A 19,633-nucleotide genomic window follows, 5' to 3' on the forward strand; every position below is an offset into this window, starting at 1 on the left:
CAATGGACATCTATTGCTACGTGCTCCTTTCCAGCTACCGGTAATTAAATGTGGAGATCGTCGTCTACTAAAGTTTCACTTCAAAAAATTTGGCTGTATAAAGATATACTACTGATTGCATGACCTCAGCCATGGATAAACATAATAAATTTTTAGAAAGACTTGTCATATTTGATAACTTAAAAAAAAATAAATAAATAAAGAACTAAAAGAAGTTTAAAAATGTAATTTTCAAATCAGGCATCTAAGATTTCAAAATTCCAGAAGAGAAGGGTGTGCCTAATTTGATATTTCGCAAATATAATTAAATCATTAAAATGCTCTTATATTAAAAAGCTTATTAACGCTGGTAAAAAAAACTTATTAACAAATTGTAAACTGATATTTGATACTCCCTCAATCCTAAATATAAGACTCTTATACTAGTATGTATAACCGTCTTATATTTAGAACCGGAAGAGTAACTTCAAAGAGAAAAAATGATAAATAAAGGAGTTAAAAAATGTGATATTTTAAATCAGACATCTAAGACTTTAAAATTATAGGAGAGAAAGCGGTGCCTAATTTAATATTTCGTAAATATAGTAAAATGGTTAAAATACTCTTATACTAAAAAATTTATTAATAAGTTGTAAACTGATAACGACAAATGCTGAACAACAAAATGACAAGAAATATTCTAGTAATGACAGGTTATTTGTTAACAATTATGAACTGATAATGACAGTGTGGAACAACAACCAATAACAAGAATGTATTGGTAAAAACAGGGTTGATAGCTTTTCTTTTTTCAAATATAATATAAGAGCATTTTAGTCATTTAACTACATTTACAAAATATAAGATCGGACATAACTTTATTCTCTATCATTTCCAACTTTTATGTACTTAAATTGAGAAATGATAATTTTAGGGTTTTTTTTTCAATTTTTTCTCTTGAAAAAATATAAATTTTATATTAAATTTTTATGCGAAAAATAATTTTATACACCCTCTTTAAAAGTTGTTGCTCTTAGAGTTTTGGTTTTCTTTTAAAAAGTAGGGAAGGATTTTTATCCGTCTTAAACTTTATAAACTTAAACTTGACTTATCCTAGTTCTTATAATCTTGATTCGATAAAAATTCAACCCAAACTACAATGTTTTAAAATGTTAAAACGGTTGTGTCACAACAAATTAGAGTTTATGAAATGAGTTCTAATTAAGTCAAAAAATATATATACCAAATGATTAGTTTTATTTTTAAAAAAAAGTAATTTCCACCGTTGCTTCCAGTGTCTAATGGAATACTCTGTGCTAACTAGTGATTCATCTAAAAGAGATACAGATTTGAACAGAAACACTCTTCATTTACTTAGAAAAAAAGAACATTAATTAAGGATATTTTGGTAAAAAAATTAATGCAGCATATAAAACGAATGGGATTATATATATATATATATATATGAAATTAAAATAAAATATCGAAAAAGGTCTTGTACTTGGAATTAAAGGGGTATATGTATGGGCTTGTTTTGCCGCTATCATCTATCTCTGTCTTTGTCTCCAAGCTATAACTGATGGCGTCGTCGTCCAATATAACTGAAGAAACTAGCTTTGCTCCAAAATGCTTGCACGCTTGGAGTGCCACATGGCCCAGAGTTGAAAAGAGAGGACAATTATGATAAAGATGTGCCATTATAATGAAAGGTCGAAGAAAAAAGTTAATAAAAAGATTAATATTACTAATGTTCCAAAAAAGAAAAAAAAATAATAAAACGTATGGACTTATAAAAAGGTCCTCCAAAAGTTTATGATGGGATATTTTGGCCCCTCTACGAAAGAATGTGAAAAAATATAAATTCAATTTGTAAGTGGATTGTGGTGGGGTATAGTGTCCAAGCCTTCTTGATTTAACACAGACACACACACAGAGAAAGTGACCTAATTAAGTGCTGCACAACAAAGTGGATATTTGGCCAAAACAAAACAAAAAAGCGGATATAAATATAATTTAAAAACTGCAGGAAAAAGTTCAGCAAAAAAAAAGAAAAGTAAAAACTACGGGAAAAATGATGTATTACCTCTGGTCTTATTTATAAGATCTTATTTGTAGTTTACAAACGATGTTTTATAAATAAAACCGGAGGTAATAATGTATTCTACCCATGAATAGCACTGTGACTTAAGATATAAGACCTGTATTAAAACTGAACTTTGGTTATATTTTAGCATAATATTTGTTTTTTAATTTCAGAATCAGCAGTTCTTTGGCCAAAAAATGTTTTCAGAATTAGCAGTTCACATCAGATGATTTTATCATAAATACATCTTCTCGTGCCAAGTTATGGTTGAGACAAATTCAAAATTACTTAATCATCTCAAAATTAAACCATTAACATGGAAACAGAAACAAAATATTGCAAGCTGAGAAATTAGATGCAATATTTTGAAGAGTCTTCTGCTGACATGAAACAAGCCTCTCGAGGGATGAAACAGGAACCAAGTAAACGAAACAAGCACAAAACATTACTTATATATATAAGAATGATCCTAAGCGATCGAATACTACTTACTCTCTGATTGTTATTATAAGGTAGTTTCAGTTAATTAATACGAATTAGAAAAATAATATTACTTTTCGTCTTAATTATAAGACTTCGTTTATAGTCTATAAATGAGACTCTATAATTAGGATCATAGGTAACAGTAAAGACATACTTTTAATGAGGTTTTGAGTTAGAGAGAGAAACACACTTTTGAACATGAATTGTAGAACTAAAATTATATTGAAGAAAAAAAATCCTTCTAAAATATAGCTTATAATAAATAAAAGAGGAAGCAAATAGTACTGGTGGAGGTATATCTGTGCCAACAGGAGGAACATAGTTTCAATATATATATATATATATATATATATATATATAAAAGAGGATGTAAATAGTACTAGTGGAGGTATATCTTTGCCAAACATGGTATTTATCTATAAGTCATTTGTATGATAATTAACGATTTTTTTTTTTTAATTTTATCCTTATTAGCTTGATAAATGTAGAGAAAAATAAGGTAAATAGTTGAGTAAAATATAAAACATATTTTTAATACTCTTTTTTTTTAGTAGGAACAACCGAACAAGTATGAAAAAAAAAATTAATTTAATACATTTTTTAATTTGTAAATTTAGATATAAGTAACTTATTAAAAAAAAAAAAAGAGCTGGAACACAAGCTTTGACGATAGTTCACCTCTTTAAGGGAAGGCTCTCGGGGTATGAGAAACCGGTGAAGTGGAATGTAAAAGAGAAGTATTCCCATGGATTTGGGAAGGGAGGGCACGTGGATTGACTAGGATACATCATATGCCCTCTGACACTTCCAAAAAGTTGCGCCTTTCGGGCTTAATTAAATACCTAAATAGTCGTTCGGAGTGGGGGCAATGTAGCAGTGTCTTCAATGCTCATTGTAATTTCTAAATAATTAACTTATAAATAATAAATAAATAGTTAAAAATATAGTTTTATTTTGAAATATATATTTATAATAAATAAAAAATTATGAAAGAGAATGTACGAAAAAATGTGATAAAAAGTATAACCAAAAAAAGAGAATAAATGATTAAAATTAAATTTTTTTCTTAAAAGAGTGCATCAAATATTTTAAAAAATTTGAAATTTAAAATTTAAAATTTAGAAATAATCAAGTCCCACGCCACCCCACCCCCCACCCCAACGCTACCGCCATTAATGAGTGGTTCCTCACACTTGCCTCCCCGTTACGCATTCCTCCCTATTCTCTTCTTATCAGGGCCGCCCAAAAAAAAAAAAAAAGAATATGACTTGTGAACATCCTAAAATCTTTTAAAAATTAAATATATGCCAATTCTGATTCTAAATACGGAGAATCTTATTTAAATTCAATTAAAATACTGAAATTAAAATCACGTCTTCATTTTGAATAAATTTCTAATTAGGTCAAGAGGCCTAATTAAAAATTTATGAATATTATTAAAAAAACTAAAATACCCCTATATAATTAAAATACGAGCTATTAATTTTATAATTTTCTCACTTATGAATTCTTTTCTTAAAATATAAAAATAATAAATTATAATACTGTCTTCAATCCGAAATTTGTTAAAAAAAAATCGTTGTCTGAATAAGTTTTCTACTCTTAAAAGAAACTGTATGTGTGTGTATATTATTAAGTATGTGGAGGATGGATTAATATTAAAACTAAGTAGAGATTAAACCCATCCAAAATTAAAATCTATCAATGACCTACACTGTTACATTGATGATAGTGTTAGAGTAATTATTAATATAAATTAAGGATTGTGTTGTAATTTTCCATCGTCTACTAAAGATTTACTATTTTCAAATTTCAGAAAAATCCAACAAAATAATTTAGAAGAATCTGTGAAGAAGAAAAATATAAAAATAACAAGTCGTATTATAATTATAGAAATGTATTCTGGACTTTTACCAACATTTATAAATTTCTAATTAGCCCTTTAGCCTGGTTAAGGATTTATTCAAAGTGTAGGCCTAATTTTAAATTTTAGTATTTTAGTTAAATTTAAATGGGGTTCTTCTTTTTTAAATATAAGAGTTAGTGTGCGTATATATATTTAATTTTGTTATGAGCGCAAGATTTTAATCCAACATGTCTTTTAAATTTATAATTTTTCCCACTTTTTTTTTATTTACTGCATATATTAAGGGAATTCTTTTATCAAGAGAGTGATTTTTAATGCAAATGATGCAAAATGGGTGTTTAAAAAATGAGCACAAATTTATAAATAATCAATTTAGTTAATTTATTCAATTTTTATAAATTAATTATTTGACTCTTATATTTAGATGAAAGCAGTATATATTCGTGCATAATAACGATCTTAATGAGGCAAAAGAATGAATTTTTAGAATGGGGATCAATGGATTCAACTTGGCTTTCATATGACCGATAAAAAAAAAAATGCGTAGCTAAGCGGGAACCACAGAATTGTCAATTATTTCTTATTTGTGAACTAATATTCACAAAGATATTTTAAAAGTTTTAAATTCTAAGGATTTTTAATCTTATTTAATCGATGAATTAATTTTTTTTTAATCACACATATTTTTTCACTAAAAATAATTCTATTTGAGGTATGTGGACGCCAATATACTGTGTCAAAGGCTAGCATCAGCGCTCATCTATAACTGGGCAGGCAAAGTCCAAAACTAGCGCGTCGCTGTGGGGCTGAGTAAGTTTGAGCAGACGCCACCTGTTTGTTACGCTTAATTGACAATTTTGTGGTTTCTTTTAAACGCCCAAATAGCCCTAATTAAGGGTAAGGAGAATTCAGGTAACGATAAACTGATGATGCCATCCAGTTGAACAAATTTTCTCTATATATATGTCTTGGTTTGAAAAACCAAATTATATTAATCATAAATTTTGGATGCGACTAAATAATTAAGCTGGCAACTATATTAGTAATGAGCTTGTGACTCTTTTTTGTTTTGATTAAATGTATGTTGGGGACAATTTTTCAACGCAAAAGTAACACCACCCCAAGCTCCCAACTATGTTATAAGATTGTGGGCTATGCTTGTAATAAAGGATTTTAATTCTAAAAGGAAATGATTAGAATATAAATTTAAGTTTATATATCGATGCAATCATTTTAGTAATAAAGTCATAGAGAGTATTTTTTGACCTCTATCCCTATCCTATTGCCGTCCACATGTTATTTGAGCAAGTGTGAGGTGGCAAAAGCCTCCATTTTCAATTTTTATGAGCCATGAGTATGATTCCGAATTCGATTCTCCCTCTGCTCCCTTTTATAAACTCTAATTAATTATTTCACAGAAACTAAAAAAATAGTTAAAATTCTTATTTCATATAAAATCTCAGAGTCATCTCCAATGGGAATCATCGGTTACAGAAATTAGAGTGATTAGTTAAGAAGTTTTATAATTACTTAGGAGCATTAGATGGAAAAATTAATATTTTAAACAAAAGATATTATTTTATGAACCATATAAAAACTATTTTAATAAGGATCAGAGACTTAATTTTCCCCAACAAAAAAAAGAGACTTAATTTTGATAAGATAGAAATCAAGTGAATAGTGGAGTTGGACCAACCGACAGAGCCGGCGTTTGGTCTCAAAAAGGCTGGTCTGTCTGTTTCTCACACTGTTAAAGCCATCATTTCAATTTCAAAAGGCTGTAGATGTACTTTGCACAGTTTTGAATGTTGTCATTAATGCGCTTTCTGTTTTTGACAGCGCGGCACCACCCTCGGTTTGGTGAGGGGATTCAACTACATTTTTAAAATTAATTGATTACATAATTAAAAAGAATAATTATATTGCAATATTAATGGACAAATAATAATAATAATAAATTATTAATCATAACTAATTTTGACCTCAGTTGAAGGAATTGATTCCCCGTGTTCTTCATTTATATTTATAGCCCTCCTTGGCTTTTAAATTCATCCGGAAAGAAAAAATGCAACATATTTTTAAGAAAATCTCAGCTTTTGTTTTGAAAGGACTACAGCATCCTGAACCTATCTTAAATAATACATGGTCTTGTACACAGAAAAAAAAAAATCGCCAACCTTCAAATAAAAATATACTTAAAAGCGATAATTAAGGACTTTATAAAAATGTTAAGTTCTCATATTAAGATCTCATAACAACTTAAGTTCTCAAATTCAGTATTCATTTCCTGTATTTCACTACTGAAAATTTTCAAAAAATCTTAATATGGTATTAAATCTCCTTTTAATTTAATAAATAGCATGTAAACAATTAATAATTTGTCCCCAACAAAAGTTGAATTTCATGGACTACGATATTTTTACCCTACTTTATCCGTAAATCTTCTGAAATCTAAGCTTCCCACAATGTTTGGTCATTCAGCTTCCTTTCCCTGTTAACCTCGTAGAAAACACACAGAAGACCATCCATCTTATGATATCATGCTCCATCTTCTTCACTACTCTCGACAAGCACAATAGGTTTCTTGGTCTTGGACCTCTTTGCAGCTCTAAATTCGGAGCCTTGTTCATTTTTCTCATCAGGAGGCTTAAAATCAGAATACATTTCAATTTGAGCAAGGATTCTATCTCCATACTTTTCTGTCTTCAGTTTTCCAATTATCTTCTCTAGCTGCGAGTGGGAAAAAAGATGCAAATCTCACGGTCACAACTCCAGTTACAGCTACAATGTTCAATCGGCAATGCAATGCAGTAATAGCAGCAGGCTGAAAGTTTTGCACTGGGCCCCATGTTTCTCGAAAATTAGATATTTCTTTTCTTAGTTCGCTGGGGTATTTTATGATAGACTTCAGCTTAAATATAATGGTCAATTATCTCTTCTACAAATCCTATATTTTAACTGAATTAGTGAATTCTGAACCATTTCGACATTCCTGATGCCTTTTTCGGCTCTTCTATGTTCTTTACTAGATACTAGCTCTAGTTTTAAATATAAGATCTAGTTAGTAGCGTAAATTTGCACCACAAACTAGATCTTATATCTAAGACCGGAGATAGTATCTTTTGTCCTCAACCATCCAACTACAAGCAACGAGGACGCTTCCTTTTCTGTCTAAGATGCATGCGAAACTCGTCAAACCAGTATGAAATGAATAATAGAGGAATGTACGGTATTATTCTGTGTTGTGTTTCAGCAAGATAACAGTTAATTAAGATGAAAGATCTAAACAAAAAGAGAAAAAGACCATAGCTCCAAGAACCAGTGCAAATTGAGATTATGTGCTTTAAAGAAGTTACCTGTTCTAGTGAGTTTGGTTTTTGAGAACTGATGAGGCTAATTTGTTGAGTGGATAAAACAGAGTGTGGGAGTATTCCTCCATGAATGGAAGACAATTCTTTCCTCAACTCATCAAGCTTTACCTCCAGACCAGAGGAACCAAGGCTACGTTTAACTGATCTGACACCAGCCTTGGTTCTCTGATCATTAGGAATTTCAATCTTGACAGTCTTCTTTCCTGCACGTAAGAACAACAGTATTGAGAATAGCGAAATGTCAATCTGGAGGTGAAGCAGACAGAAAAGATATGTCTTTGGAAGTAGAAAATGCCATGGATGAACATCTTAGATCACAGCAAAACAAGATGAAATAGCATCTGTCCTTGAGTTTTTGTTATTGTGACCAAGTGGGTGCCTCTACAAGATCTTGGGCGCAGAAATAGAAGACAGACCGAATACTAGATAAATAAGGGTAGGTTTTGGCCATAAAACCAGAATTTCTCAGGAACTGAAAACTACTTGAACCCGATTTGGAAGAATTCAGAAACAACAACTACTTATTAGTTGCCACGATAGATTAGCTTGCAAGAATAAGGAAAACTCGTAAAATATTGTCTACCTAGCAATATTTGCTTGGCCAATGGTCCCACAGCAACATAAGCATTTGTCGAATATGCTGTATGCTGAAATTCTTCTTTCTGCATCAAGAAACATCGTCTCCAAATCACCCAGTGAAAAAAAATACATATATATATTTACATTTATAACATGTGCCCATTAGATCAACTAAAAAACGCTTGTGCCTTAAAAATATGTTTAATATCTGATTCTAAAAAAATTGCTGCCTATCTATCTTCCCCAATCTCTACAAGCATCAGATTAAAATAGTATATGATGTTGTAATCTAGCTCATTTTATGCCACTCAATATCTTCAACTAAATAGTATACGATGTTTTAATTATATAATTATAGTGAACCAGAGAATGATCTAGCTTCAATCTATGTGGGCCAAAAAATGCTTCAATATAACAGTTCTTGATATCAGATAAATAAGATAATCATCTAGGATGTCATTGAATTCTCCGGAAATTGACTCATGGAAAAATCTTAACAGCTAATACTTTGCACAATCGTGACTTTACAATTGTAAAACTGGTTTGGCGTGTGTGCAAGTCCAACTATAGTTGAGGGAATTCTGGCTTTCAATTATCTCACCAAAACCCGCTCTAGCAAAAGCTGCAAGATGATCTGCTCCATTTCCTCTTTCTTCAACTCAAAATCTGGATAAATGATTGGCAGCAAAATTTAATACAACATATTACTGTACATCACCTAGAAAAAGATTAGACTGACAAAAGGAGAAATTATATTCATACAAAGGGGAATGCGAGAAAAGGCCATGGGAAAGAGCTTTTTCTTTGTGGGGGTTTGGGGGGGGGGGTAGTCTTTAGGCATTAAAGAGAGAGCACAACCTAGTTCCTTCTGCTTAATTTTCATTTTGTCAACCAACTGTAACATTGTTAATCGCTGATCATTTTCTTGCATATCTTGCAACAAAGAAACCATCAGCTTTGCATGGCCTGCAATTCATCCATATTACATGAATTAATAACAGTCAGTGATGAGTATAATTAATACCTTAAAATATATAATATTTGCTTAATCTGAACTACTCTAAAGTATATTTCGGGCTACCACCCCCAAAAACCAAGCAATTGACAAAGGTGGTGAGCTGCAGTTTGGAAACCTATTTGAGGTGCTTTGGCAGAGAAAACCCAAAATGTAGCGCAAAGATGCTTCTGTGGATTTAGAATTGATTTAACACCACCTACAACCGTTTGAGGATGACCCCTTTCATGGCCATTTATGGTAGGGATTCTCCTACCTTGTTCAAGGGTAGAGATGATAATAATTCCAAGATAAATGAGCAACTAGAGGTATTGGATCTGCTTGAGCAAGCACAAAGCAAGATAAAAGAACAATCTGGCAGGATGCAAAGAGAGGCAGAATTTCCAGCCAGAGATCTGGTTTACTAGCGCATTTAGCCTTGTAAATTGAAGATATCATTCAGGAAGAAGAATGAAAAGCTAGCATCTAGATTCTATGATTGGACAGGCTGCATGCAAGCTGAAATTGTCTAAAACAGCCAAGGATTCACCCAGTTTTCAATGTGTCTCAGCTTAAGAAGTCCTTAGTTCCATCTGCAGAGGCTTAACCCTACCTAGCTTCTTGTTATAAGAGTGTGAATTGCAAGTTCAGCTAGAAGATGACTGATGGCAGCAAGCAGGTCATGATAAAATGGAGAAACTTTCCCAATTGTGACAGCGCTTGGGAGCTGGGTGGATTATGAGACTTTGGCAATCCAATTCCGAGAATTTCACCTCTGGGACAAGGTGAGGCTTGCCGCCCCCCCCCCCCCCAGGGGGGTGACAGCAGAACCAAGAGGGAGAGGATCCAATGTCACAAACACTTCTGTTTAGGGGTAGGAAATGCGTTTTGTAGGGCTGCATGCAGCATTATTACTTAGGCAAGCTTTCTGTTTCAAGTGGGGAGAGTCTGACCAGTGGAAAGTCAGTGCAATAGGTCCTGCCTGTTCTAGGAAGCAACCACTGGTAGATCCCCATAGCTAGGTGAATTTATTTTTATTTTTATTTTTAAGTTGACCTTATTAAGTGGGATAAGGCTATCGTCTAATAAACACAAAGCAAGGTTAATTAGTCTAAGTCATTGAACATTGCGTAAAAAGGGTGAAAAGAGACCAAAGAGGAGAAATAAAAATAAATTTTTACAATCACAATAGCTATTAAAATGGGTAAAAAAATAATATCTAATCGAACACATGACAAAACAACATGACTTACTGGAGACGTCCACTTCTTTCACCTCACTTGGGAATGCGCAATTGTCACACATCCCTGTAAAACTGAGTTTATCATTCAAATTTATGCCAAATGACCTCAAAGAGGGGGGAATTAAAAGCAAAAGACAACCATGAAAATGTACCATTGCAGTCTTGCGGTGGCTCAGCAAAGTGCTGGAAAATGGCACTGCGGCGACATTTTCTTTTGGACTGGATGAAAATGAATTACAGTCTTAAAAAATTCAAGTTCAGGTAACCAAGTATACAATTCAAATATTCATATGTAACAATCATTAATCAGGAGATAGAAGTTCAATCAGTGAATATTGGCAACTATCAGTTCCAAATGTCTGATGCACATTATCTCCATCAGCACGTGTGTGAAATGTGAATGGGTGAACAGATACGATCATAAAATCGTCAAAAGATGCGAAAATTTTGATTGTCATTTCTGTAATCTCAACACCCCCTTGGGGGGTGGGAAGAAGGAAGGAAATGTTTAAAAAAATAGGAAGTACCTGACAATATCGTACTATGTCATACAAATTCTGCAGTCCTGTGTTTTCGTAGAAAACCATTGAACTCTGTCAGGAAATCATGATAATAATTATACAGTCCATGAATCAAACACAGGCACACAAATAGAAATGCAGAAGAAATTAACGAACACCCAAGCATGTAAACATGTGCTTGGGCTTGAGAATAAAAAATTCTTGAAGGTTAACCACATGCTCCTCATCTAAAGGGGAAGCTGAAGATCATAGGCCCAAAATCTATGGGTTAATATTTGGGAGTTCAGCAAAAGAAAAGGTCCTATCACCTGCAAGCTTCAGATCTCGTGGAAAATGATATAACATACAAAGATTTGAGAAAATGGATTTGCCAATCTTTACCTGTCGGGGCACATCACCAGGTCTAAAGTAGAGAACACATTCAGATGGGAGTCCATCTCTGCCAGCTCGACCACTTTCCTGTAGGAAGGATTTGATGACAAGGGAAAAATGCGACATGAAAAAACTATAGCAGGGATGGCTCAAACCTGGTAGTATGTTTCCATTGATTTGCTCAAGCTGTGATGGATGACGAATCTGACTACAAGCAAAAACCTCCCATTGAATATTCTCATCGTACATGAATGAAAAAGCAAAAACAACAAGCATGTTCAGCCTATTCCCAAAGTGTTGCTGACTTGTAAAAAATATGATATTCATACCCCCTTTCTTACATGCATAAAATGTCACATCACTAATGACAGTACACCAAACAAACACCCATCAAGGGCAAAACAGAAAATTGGTTTTTGCAAGCACATAAGAATCATTGTCCAGATTACCAAAAAGAGCAGAATGGCAATTTTGAAATACTAACCATCTGGTTTGTTGATTCCCATGCCAAATGCCACCTGAAATGCACATTCAAATAGATTTAAAAGCTATCAGGCTGAGACTTTTGGGGGGGGGATTCAGGAACAAAAGAAATCGAACATGTGTTTGACCTAAACAGGAAGAGAAAACAGATATCAAACATGTAACAAAACAACAATTTCAATTCCAGAGATACATACCGTACCAACAATGACCTGCAACTTGCCATTGCTCCACCTATGCAATCAAACATAAATAATAGGCTCCATTAATTCAGTCTGTCCTAAGATGTTATATCACAAAAATCAATAAAGTAATCTTTTAAATCCTTGTCAGGATAGCGAACTGGAAGGGAATTGGGTCATTGGTCAATGGGTGAACCAGGTCTAACTAAAGGTCATATAAGATAACATAGCAATTATGTGACTGAAAGGCATACTTCTTTACCACCATAAAAATTAAAAAAAGGAAAATAATGATATAAAAGTAGCAATAGATATTGCAAGGGGAAAAATTTTATATGCCCAACCAGCCCTCCATGTGCATGAGAACTTCGGGGTTAGTTGCCAATAGCTGCCCAAATTTCTAAAACTGAGTACAGATCCCTCAACTTTTGCACTAACAGAGATAGATACTTATGCCAATATTCCCCTAAACAATGGTAATTCAAATGCCACATATAACTTCCCTATAATTGATGTGACATGGCATGAGTGGTGGCTTTTGTGACAAATGGACACTCACCACGTCAATTATGGGAAAGCATGATATGGCAATTGAGTTAATGCTTTTGAAGGGAAAACTGACAAAACGGGGTATTTCCTGAGCATGAAAGTTGAGGGACCAAAATTCTGATTTTGCAAGTTCTGGGGCGTTTTGCAAGAAACTTAAGGCTCTAGGTTTAAGACACAAGAGCCAGATGTGATTTCACTCGTTGCTTTAAACTGGGCCCAAGACTGGTTGATCAGAACCCGTACCCAAGTTCACCAAAGATCTTCTGGGAAATAGACACAGTTCAGGAGGTCTTAATGGGTCAGATAAAGCTCACAAACAATCACTACTAAAGCTCTATAAGTAACAGTGCATTCAAACAGCAAGGCTCATCTAACAGAGCTAAAAATAGCAAGCCATTTAGTTATTTAGTTCCCAAAGCACCAGCAAGAACAATACAAAACATCCACAATTTTTTAACGAACTACAACCGATGTTGTGATCACTACTTTACCTCATATGTACTTTTTCCCGAGCATGTACATCCATATCTGCATGGTAATAGTCTGCTGAAATTCCCCTCTCCCTTAATTCCATTGCAACCTATAGTATTTGAATATAAAAGAATAGGTTTTTATTCTACTTTATAAGACGGCAACTCACGTATTAGCAAAATAGCCAGAACATTGGACATAAGTATTCATGTCCATGCCGGATGTGCTTTCCAAAGTTGCAATCTTAACATGGGCTATGAAATAGTGAAAGAAAGAATTTTTTTTCAGACTCTATTTTAAGTCTCATTTAGCTTCTTTTCTTATCATTAGCATTTTTGTCTCATTAATCTTTGCAAAAGAAAGCTCTGCTTTTTATTTTTTATTAATTTTTTGGTTTTGGCCATAAAAACTAAGTTCTCTTTATGTAGCACTATAGGGTACAGTTCGCAATCCATGAAATTGATAATATAAGAACAAAAGTTACATCAAGGCATGCTACAATCATATCTAAAATAATAAATTACAATTAACCTGATGAGGCAATCAAAATATAGATGATGACAGTAATATTAGAAGCATACTCTTCAACGTGGCTAATCATTATCCTTGTTATACTAATACAAAAAGACACCATAATGCCATAAATTTTGTTGAATCTTGTGATGACTATGGTCTCATTCATTCTCCGATTGTCCCTTCTCTCCATCATACGGTAATTTAGAATCACAGTCAACTTATTTCTTTCCTTTCCTTTCCCTTTTTTTGGGTATTTTCATCCATCATGCTAATCATGTATTTATTTCTTGTTTTCCTCCTCAGTTTTTGAGATTGGCTGGCTGTTTCTTGGATCAGCTATCCCTTTTAGATACTGCTCCAACTTCAAAATAACATGAGTAATAATTGACTTCTAAATTCCAAGATTTCACAAAAATATGCTTTAATTTTGGAATTCTTTAGAGAAGAAGAAGCTACATAAACATAAGAGAGCCGAAGCAACAAGTCAGCCCATAGATGTCAGACTCCAAGTCTCATTGAAGTTAAGTATGTCCACATTAGGTCTTAAGTAGCAAACACGAAGGCCTTGTCAGGAATTAAACCCAAAATTTGGTGAGTTAGTCTGCTGCCTCATCGTTAGTGTGTAGTTTCCATTCATACTCTAACTTGGTCTTGTCATGGAGTCAAAGCTTGTCATTGTTTCCTCAGTTTTCAATTAGATTTTCATGGGGTCATAAGTGTCCCACAAACAATCCTCTTATCTCACGTACTATGTGGAAGACCTCCCCTCAGTCTTGAGGGAAAAATTTTACCACTTGTGAAATATGCATGCATAATGTAAGAGAGATGTCCCAATCAAACATACCTGTTCACATTCTTTCCTGGAGAAACAATAAACTATCCCAGATTCCTCATTTGGATAAGATTCTTGAATGAATCCAGCAATTTCATCAATAACCGCCTTACCAACAGATGACTTTTCCTTTACCTTCAGCAAAAAGTAATATGAGTAATTTTACTTGGATATTGAAATAATGTTTGTAATTATATCTTCTTAGTCTGCTTTTCCTTTTTATGAAAGAAAAAACACAAAGAATGCAATGAAAAAGACAATTCTTATAAACATACCATATAAAACAGGTTTGGTCTGTTGACTGTGCTGACGAATTTGACACATCTTGGAATGTGCAACATTTCCATCAGATCCTTTTGGACTCTATGAGTAGCAGTCGCCTGACCAATAGATGAAATAGCAGAAATCAAAACTATTTTATTAATTTCATTCCCGATAATAAAAGAAGGGGGAAGAAGAAGACTCACAGTCAAAGCAACTAATGGAACATTAGGAAATTGAGTCTTGAGAATACCGAGGTTCTTGTAGTCAGGTCTAAAGTCATGACCCCATTGGCTACAGCAATGTGCCTCCTGCAAGGCAGCCAAAAACAATAACCCAACTAGTCACACACATAATTAAAATTGTCATGAAAATTTGTGTCCTGTGCAAGACAGCATCGTAACAGAGGGTTGAGACGTGTAGAATAACCAAGCAATGAATCACCAATGGTTCAGTAAATGAACAAAATACTAATATTGGAAAACGCTGAAACAAACAAATATGCTAGATTCCAAATATGGAACATCCAAAACAGGCACTTATATTATATACCATCTGACTATTAACATCCAACAGTTTTTCACTTTGAAGAAGCAATAAGTTAAGCAACTCAAAAATGTCCCTGGATTTGAGCAAGGGCCATGACTCAGGGCATGACTTTCAACTTAATATGACTGCATGGCATAGGGATAGATAATCACCTTTATAGAAAAGAGAGTTTCCTACAGTACGATGATGAAAACATGTACTACCAATAATATCAGTCCATAGAAAGTTCATTAGCATCTTCTTCTAGTTCACAACAGAAATGTCCTAGAGTGGCCTGAATCAGAGCATTCCCTCCTCATGGGAGATGGTCCGAAGCCAAGTCACATATTCACAACCTTATGGATAAATATGTTATTGCATTTAGTTGAAGCAGGGCATTAAGTAAAACAGAAAGTCAAGCAAGGAAGAATGTGTGTCCATGGAACACATCTGCATGCAGCCTTGGAATCAAAAAGTACTGACAATCTTTTGCTTTTTTTTTTCTTTTTGTTATTGAAAGCAAGGATGTTAACAAGTAAATTGCAGAGCAAGTGTAAGAAAAATGTTACTATGCACTCACATCTATTGAAATTAGAGAGAGACGACCCATGTGATGACACTTTTCTAGTTTCGACATAAATCTCTTGCTCTTTGATATCTTTTCTGGTGTGACGTACAATACTTTAAGATCTCCCTCACCCTTATCCAGAGCCTTGTATATGAACTTCTCATCTTCCTTACTTGTTGTTGAGGTCAACATGTATGCTGGGATCCCTAGAGCAGTCAAACCCATAACCTAAAGCGGTCAACAACCCCCATTCCCCCCACCCAAGATTAAAAAAAAAAGAAGGAAAAACACAATTAAAAAGAAGGATAATAGGAAAGCAGTAACTCAGGAAAGGTCATAGAAGAAAATTGGAATAAGATTTTGATGTAACTAAGCACTGCAAACCTGATCCTGAATTAAAGAAAGCAAAGGACTGACAACAAGAGCAATTCCATCACGGAGAACAGCAGGAAGCTGGTAGCAGAGACTCTTGCCACCTACCGCAGCCATAATCACCAGAACATCCCTTCCACTCATGATGGCATTAATTATCTATCATCATCAACATGCTACTTATTGATAAGCTATATGCACAGGAAAATCATCAAAAAGAAGAAAACTAAAGTACACCAACTTAAATCCTCAAACTATGTCCATAGTCTACACGCATCAATAGCTTCTTAGAAGTATCAGAAAACAGAGATAACAACCCAGAATTTGAATGCAAACTTCAGAAGCTAAAAATGATTAAGAGTAGACATTAAACCACTTGCCATGATAATAGAACGTAAGAGAAAGCTTTTTACATAATTTTCATATGTTAACTTAAAGGAGTACAGTGTAAACACGCACCAAAGGGCTCAGACATGATATTAATAAATAATTTATCACATTGTTTCAGACCAAACAAAACATTATTCTCTTTCAGTTGCCTAAGAAGCATGGATACTGGTACAGACATAGAAGACAACACCAGACATGTAGATCTGACAAGTGTCCTCCTGGATTTAAGGTGTCGTGTATTGTTTGGTTGAGTCTAGTACAACCCACTGGACATAAACATGGTTTAGTATTTTAAGTTTCCATGCTTCAATATTGTTCCTTCTTCCAGATTTTTAGTGTGAAGTAATTAGAGTTTTGGTGAACATGGATTTCCCAAGGACCATGAAGCAAGTTTTAATGGATAGTTTGGAGGCATAAGGAAAGAAAGGACTTGTGAAGCGGTGTTCTATTTGCAGCTATTTGGCGCATAATCTCTACACTTGAAGAGAAGTATATGCCTGCATTGGAATGAACGGGATTTTTTTTGTAGCTTCAGTCTGGCATCCAACTCTTGATTATTTTCAATGAATCTCCTTATCATCCTGAAGGGATTTAATGTGTTCACGTGTCTTTCTTCATTCTTTTATTTGTTCTGTTCGATTTGTGAAGAATAATGCCAAGCTTTTCTTCAATATATTCCTCCTTTCACTGCTTCCCTGGGAGGGAAACCGGGAACAGTCACCATCAAATTCAAAGCCTTCCGCTTAAAGGAGACGGAGAAGGATAGGATATTTATTTATATATCTCAATTTCAAGAGAACCTCAGAACAAAGAAATAAGTAGCGGCTTTTGTGGAATGGTACCATATTTTTACTTCTGAGCTGCACTAAAGAACATTTATCTCATTTTTTTCCTGTTCGAGTTAAATAGTTTACCTCTCTTTGATTTGCACGATATGTAGAAATGCCAAAAATATTCAGCCTGACATCATCTGCTTCAGAATCCCATTCAAATGGCCCAGACCAATTTTCCACGGCGGCACTTGGAGCACCGTCACTGGCCTGGTTCCCAGACTCTTCACATGCTTCCAGTATAGCCTTGAGCTCCGATTTTCTCTCATGCAACTGCTCTTGTCTTTCAATCAATGCCCTTATTTGATCTGCACAAAGATCAACCCAGCAGGAAACGATAAATAAAAAAATAGTGCATAATTAACGCCACTTCCAACCACCCTTTAGGGGTTCGCATATTGCACATTACAGCGCGCTCCCATTATGCTACGAAACCATCACAACTCACTAATGTCCAATGACTCAGAGAACACACTAAATTTACATCACTTGTTTGAAAAATGTATATTAGCTGTGAAAGATAAATGTGTAGGAAGAAGCACCTTCAACATCTTGAATCTCAACCTCTATATTTAGAAGTTCCTGTAACAAGTCGTTGGGCTCCATCCTCACGTACAAAAATTATAACAGTAAAGCGGCGACCCCAAGGATCGTAGTAGCAAGTCGCCGCACAAATATACCAGCACGCTATCTACACTTAAAACTAAGAAACGACACTCGAAAAAGGAGAGCAACGCGCATAGTTGAGTTGCTCTGCAAAATCGCAGTAGTGGTGGTGATATTTTTCAGCCATTACGCTTGAGTTTTCCTTTTTATACGCCTAACATCGGACGCGGGCATCGGGACCCCTACCCGCGCAGAAATTATTGACAACAACAATAGAAGTACTCGTATTAAACACAAACATCGCGTTCGCGTCCTATGGAGGATACAACGTAGTTTCACGTTCAATTTGAATTTAACCACAAAACTTAATTTATTTTATTTCTTATATTTATTTATTTTTTAAAAATAATTTTTATAATAATTATACATTTTAAAATTTTATCAAATAATAATTATAACTAATACATATATTAGCAGTAGTATTTTAGGAAAAATAATATATATTTATTTTAAAGGGAAAACTATATTGGAGGTACTTATACTTTCTCTCATTTTTAATTTGGTACCTATGTGTTTTTTCCCTTTAATATTAAACATTTAATTTTATCTTTTTAGCAACATTAGCTCTTATAACTTTGTTCTATTGATATTTTTTAGTCTCTACATAAGAATAATGATGTTAATAGAGCAAAATTAAAGATTTAGTTAAGAACAAAAAACACATAGGTACCAATTGAAATTGAGAGAGAGAGTAATTATAAGTACCTCCAATATGGTTTTCCCTATTTTAAATAACTAATTTAACTAATTTTTTAATTTATTTAAATTAGTAATCTAGTTTTTATATTAAAGACTGAACAGTATTTCCTAAATTTTATTTTAATAGGAATATATCCTAATAAATTTAATATTTTTAACTTGAATTTCAATATTTACTAGTTAATTTATAGATATTAAATTTTTGGAACTTATTAATATTAAGTAAAATTGGAGGAGTTATAATTAATTTTCTTACATAGAAATTATAAGTGAAATCACTCATAATATTAATAATAGGGTTAGGATGCATGAGAATTAGTTTATGATATATCCAGTACCTTGAAATATTTTTAGGTGCTTTCAATACTCTGAATTTTTTTTGTTTCGGTGTTGGATACACTAAAAATATAAAAAAAAATACTAAAGTACTGGATGCACCAAAAAAATAATACAAGGTGATGCACACACCTAAAAAAATATTTCAGAATATTAGATAAATCATAAAATATTTTAGAATGTCGAATGTACTGGAGAAAATATTTCAGAGTGTTGGATGCAACTTAATCCTGAAGAATATCATGATATGTTCTTTGTGGGTTAGACGGGCCCTCTTGTTTTTGGACAACTAAGGGCTGAGCCCAAAACTATGGGGCCCTAGAAAGCCTTCGGCGCCGCCAACTGATCCCATACTTGTCTTTCCCATAGTGCCAGCGTTGATTAAAGAAAGTGAAGCCAGAGTAGGGAAGGCGTGGCACTTGAAATTTTTTTATTTTGGTTAAACACGACAATTTTAG

At 33.6% G+C, this 19,633-nt stretch overlaps 1 protein-coding gene across 2 annotated transcripts; it reads right to left on the reverse strand.

The window, feature by feature from the left end:
* Positions 1 to 6,671: 6,671 nt before the first annotated feature.
* On the reverse strand, positions 6,672 to 18,184 carry LOC114751353 (mediator of RNA polymerase II transcription subunit 34). 2 transcript variants are annotated; one of them, XM_028940035.1, is made up of 20 exons: positions 18,017 to 18,184; positions 17,559 to 17,782; positions 16,267 to 16,413; positions 15,895 to 16,110; positions 14,993 to 15,097; positions 14,801 to 14,905; positions 14,538 to 14,660; positions 13,198 to 13,286; positions 12,173 to 12,209; positions 11,977 to 12,010; positions 11,648 to 11,700; positions 11,502 to 11,579; positions 11,127 to 11,192; positions 10,752 to 10,818; positions 10,610 to 10,663; positions 9,221 to 9,328; positions 8,964 to 9,028; positions 8,367 to 8,445; positions 7,769 to 7,986; positions 6,672 to 7,142 (listed from the first exon to the last, which is right to left on the reverse strand). In XM_028940035.1, the coding sequence occupies exons 1-20, from the start codon at positions 18,078 to 18,080 to the stop codon at positions 6,951 to 6,953; spliced, it is 2,124 nt and encodes a 707-aa protein (XP_028795868.1). In that variant the 5' UTR covers positions 18,081 to 18,184; the 3' UTR covers positions 6,672 to 6,950. The 2 variants fall into 2 exon arrangements, with proteins under 2 accessions (XP_028795868.1, XP_028795867.1); XM_028940034.1 differs by having other exon boundaries at positions 11,502 to 11,700; positions 13,209 to 13,286.
* Between the last annotated feature and the right edge of the window lie 1,449 nt (positions 18,185 to 19,633).

Source organism: Neltuma alba, unplaced genomic scaffold (genome assembly GCF_004799145.2).
Source record: "Neltuma alba isolate B1F8T4 unplaced genomic scaffold, ASM479914v2 tig00006870_pilon, whole genome shotgun sequence".
NCBI classification, from domain to species: Eukaryota; Viridiplantae; Streptophyta; class Magnoliopsida; order Fabales; family Fabaceae; genus Neltuma; species Neltuma alba.

What these genes read in the sequence shown, in the direction of transcription:
- LOC114751353 (XM_028940034.1), bottom strand. Translation starts at nt 18,080, where the DNA reads ATGGAGCCCAACGACTTGTTACAGGAACTTCTAAATATAGAGGTTGAG. An exon ending in GCCACCGCAAGACTGCAATG is followed by an intron (nt 10,664 to 10,751) that starts GTACATTTTCAT and finishes TCAGTTTTACAG; the next exon opens with GGATGTGTGACAATTGCGCA. An exon ending in AATTAAGCAGAAGGAACTAG is followed by an intron (nt 9,029 to 9,220) that starts GTTGTGCTCTCT and finishes TCATTTATCCAG; the next exon opens with ATTTTGAGTTGAAGAAAGAG.